The 4,059-nt window shown below is 35.9% G+C and overlaps 1 protein-coding gene across 1 annotated transcript; it reads right to left on the minus strand.

Moving 5' to 3' along the window:
- Positions 1-2,286: 2,286 nt before the first annotated feature.
- LOC148803502 (uncharacterized) lies at positions 2,287-3,754 on the minus strand. The gene is made up of 3 exons (XM_088896407.1): positions 3,683-3,754; positions 2,481-2,979; positions 2,287-2,366 (listed from the first exon to the last, which is right to left on the minus strand). Exons 1-3 carry the CDS (start codon positions 3,752-3,754, stop codon positions 2,287-2,289), a joined length of 651 nt encoding a protein of 216 aa, XP_088752533.1.
- Positions 3,755-4,059: the final 305 nt, after the last annotated feature.

The following is a 4,059-nucleotide window of genomic DNA, read 5'->3' on the forward strand; positions in this document are numbered from 1 at the left end:
TGTCAATCGACCGGTTTGGTTTGGATCCAATCTGATCTAAACCTTATCAAATCGGATTTGGACGGTCCATTATAATTATCGGGTTGGGCCAATTCAAATTAAATTGGTCCATATTCATATTGGTTTGAATTAGACCTAAACCAAATTTCCAATAATCCGATGATGAGGCCAAACCCTTGTCCAATTTGAAATCAATCAAAACTGAAAATAGCATAAAATCACTCTTATGAAAGTACTTTTACGAAAACATTTTTATAAAAGCATTTTTATAAAACTAATTTTATGAATGAAAGCATTTTTACAAAAATATTTTTATGAAAACACTTTTATAGAAGTAGTTTTATAAAAGCACTTTTACAAAATCACTTTAATAAAAACACTATTTCAAAAATACTTTTATGAAAGCACTTTTACAAAAGTACTTTTATGAAAACACTTTTATAATACTTTCACACGAAAGCACTTTTATGAAATCACTTTTACGGAAGTACTTTACGAAAGCACTTTTATAGAAGTACTTTTATAAAAGCACTTTTATGAAAGCACTTTTATGGAAGCACATTTAGAAAATCACTTTTATGAAAGAGCTTTTACCAAAGCACTTTTACAAAAGTACTTTTATGAAAGCACTTTTATAAAAACACTTCTACAAAAGTACTTTTATAAAAGACTTGTACGAAAGCACTTTTACAGAAGTACTTTTATAAAAGTACTTTTACAAAAGCACTTCTATAAAAGTCTATGGAAGTACTTTTCGAGAAGTGCCCTAGTATACTCTATTTGTTCACTTGTGTCAGTTTGGGGTACGGTTAGTTCACCGGGAGGATCGCCCTTCGAATTCAAAGTTTTTTCCTAGAAGTTTCAACCTTGTTGACTAAGACAACAGTCGCGACTATAAATAGACTCGCGACTATGGCAGGGCAGTATGCTTTGCTCTCTTGCGACCCCTACTCTAATCACAATTCTAAAGGCCCCTACTGAAGTGAGCACTGAAATGAGAAAGGCTTGTAGACTTGTGACGCATCAAGAAAATGCCGCGCAACGGTTTTCGCGCCATTCCGTTGCTTGCTTCGGCACTTCTATAAAAGTACTTTTATAAAAGTCTATGGAAGTACTTTTCGAAAAGTGCTTTTACAAAATCACTTTTTTGAAGTACTTTCAATAAAGTGCTTTTATAAAAGCACTTTTATGAATATATTTTTATTAAAGTACTTTTTTTTATAAATTTTATCAATGTACTTTTGCAAAAGTGGTTTTTCAATGCTAATTTTTTTTTTATATAATTTTTGATATTTCATTCGGTTTGGATTGGATCCAATCCAACTCATTTACATTTTAATGGATTGGATTGGATTTGGTTTGTATTGGATTTGGATTGGATTGGGTTTAGCCCATTTATAAGTGGACTCACATTGGATTGGATCGGGTTGGACCAAATCCGTCCAATTGACACCTCTATATGCAATATCAGGCCGAGTCATGCAAAGATATAACAATTTCCCAAGTAACCTTTGGAAGACTCCCTTTCAACAGTTCTCCATCTGAGGCAGAAAGTTTGTGACTCGTATCAATAGGAGTAGGCATTGGTCTTGCACCCACCTTACATGTTTTAGTGAGCAAGTTTAGCACATATTTTTGTTGAGAGATAAAAATTCCATCCTTAGACCGAGCCACTTCTATGCCAAGGAAATACCTTAATTCCCCTAGATCTTTGATCTCAAACTTTGTATGAAGGAAATATTTAAGATCATTAATTCTTGTTGCATCAGTACCAATCACTCTTATAACATGAACATAGACAATAAGATATACCACCAAAGAACCTCTCATCTTCACAAAGAGGGTATGATCAGATTGATTCTGTATGTAACCAAAGTTAACAAGGGCAGCCCTAAACCTTTCAAACCATGCCCTAGGCGACTGTTTAAGTCCATAAAGAGACTTCTTCGGTTTACACACCTTTACCTCCATATCTGTGCCACACATCCCCGGTGGAAGAGACATATAGACCTCCTCATGTAATTCTCCATTCAAGAATGCATTTTTCACATCGAACTGATAGAGTAGTCAATCTAAATGAGCAGCCAAAGATAGTAGAACCCGCACAGATGTCATTTTTACAACAGGAGAAAAGGTCTCCACATAGTCCATCCCATATGTTTGTGTATAGCCTTTTGCAACCAGCCTAGCTTTGTACCTCTCAATGGTGCCATCAACATGGTATTTGATGGTGTAAACCCACTTACAACCCACTGGCTCCTTACCTTTGGGCAAATAAACCATTTCCTATATTATATTCTTATGCAGAGCATCTATTTCGGTTCTCATAGCATCCCTCCATTCTGGAACAACAAGAGCTTCTGATACTGACCTAGGTATAAGGTTAGAAGCAACAAAAGAAAGATAGGGATAATATGAAGGAGAAAGTAGACTATAGGAAAGGTGTTTGGAAATGCAATGTGCAATACGCTTCCATTTACCTTTCCTGATAGCAATTGGGACATCAAGGTTTGAGAAGGGTGGCTCCAAAGGGACTGTATTAGTACCTATTATCTCTTTGGTAATTAGAAGTGAAGGAGGCTCATGTGATGTTGAGGAAACAATTTGCCCACTTCTAGTTCTTTGCCACTGGTACAACCTGGGATTAAAGAGAGGACGAGGAGGTAATGGAGGAGGAATAGGAATATTGGAAGGAAAATGAGATGATTGTTCCTCCCTTGACTCATTGAGAACAGAAGATGGCTCAAGAGGAGACTCAACAGGGACAAGAAGGGTGAGGGCAGACAACTGTGACAAATTCTCCCCCTTCGAATAATGCTTCCCTAGAGAAGAATCATAGAATGGAGTTGACTCATCAAAGGTAACATTTATTGAAACATAATGAGTTCTAGATTTTGGATCAAAACAACAATAACCCTTCTGTGTTGAGGCATGACCAAGGAATATGCACTTGTGGGCTTTTGGTTCAAATTTATCTCTCTGGGTACTTAGAATGTGTACATAACAAGTATAGCAAATAGGAGAAAGGTCCTTACTCGGATGAAGGAGACTTAAAACCTAACACTCTAAATGACATACGATTAATTAGGTAGGTTGTAGTGAGAACAACATCCCCCCAAAATCTTGTAGGAACATGTGAGGCAAACATGATACTTCTTGCAACTTCAACAATGTGATAGTTTTTTCTCTCAGCAAGTCCATTTTGTTCTGGAGTTTGAACATAGGAACTTTGGTGAATAACCCCTAGATCAGTGAGATAACAAGTTAGGTTATTCTCAAAGTAATTTTTTGCATTGTCGGATCTGAAAATTTTGATTCTAGTATCAAATTGAGTAAGAACAAATTCATGGAACTGCCTCACAAGTTTGGAAATTTCATCACATGATTTCATTATAAATAACCAAGTATGTCGTGAAAAATCATCAATGGACAAGATAAAATATTTATAGCCACCCATAGAGGGTAAGTGGTATGGCCCTCACACATCAGAATGCATAATATGAAATGGAGAAGATGATCTTTTATTACTCAAAGGGTAACTGCTTCTACAATGTTTTGACTCACACGACTCATAATGAAGAATAGACAAATTAATTCCCTTAAACAGTTCTGGGAATAGATGACTCAATGCAGAAAAAGAAAGATGACCCAAATGAAAATGACATAACATGACACAACTAACAGACTCTGAAGAGATTGATCCAAAAGTAGCTTTCCCAGGTTGTCCTTGGCTTTGTCCAGGAGTATCCAACATGTATATTCCGTTCACTTCATAGCCACTCCCAATCACTTTCTAAGACTTCTGGTCTTAAAAAACACAATAAGAAGGAAGAAAGATTACACTGCAGTTCAAAGATTTAATTAAACTACTCACAGATAACAAATTTGTATTTAGTTTAGGGACATGAAGAGCAGATGGAAGTGAAAGAGAGTTTATATCCTTGATGGTTCCCTTTTCAAAGATAGGAGCAAGAGAACCATAAGTTAGGGTAATCTTATCACGGCCAGGAAGCAAATCATAAGAAATAAATAAGGTTAAAAGGATGATCATATGATTAG

This window comes from Nelumbo nucifera, chromosome 1 (genome assembly GCF_055504915.1).
Source record: "Nelumbo nucifera cultivar China Antique chromosome 1, China Antique-T2T, whole genome shotgun sequence".
Classification (NCBI taxonomy): domain Eukaryota; kingdom Viridiplantae; phylum Streptophyta; class Magnoliopsida; order Proteales; family Nelumbonaceae; genus Nelumbo; species Nelumbo nucifera.

Coding starts and splice junctions, on each gene's coding strand:
- LOC148803502 (XM_088896407.1), bottom strand. CDS start 3,754: ATGTTGGATACTCCTGGACAAAGCCAAGGACAACCTGGGAAAGCTACT. Junction 2,980..3,682: donor GATCAATCTCTTCAGAGTCT/GTTAGTTGTGTC, acceptor CTAAGTACCCAG/AGAGATAAATTTGAACCAAA. Junction 2,367..2,480: donor CCCAATTGCTATCAGGAAAG/GTAAATGGAAGC, acceptor TACCTAGGTCAG/TATCAGAAGCTCTTGTTGTT.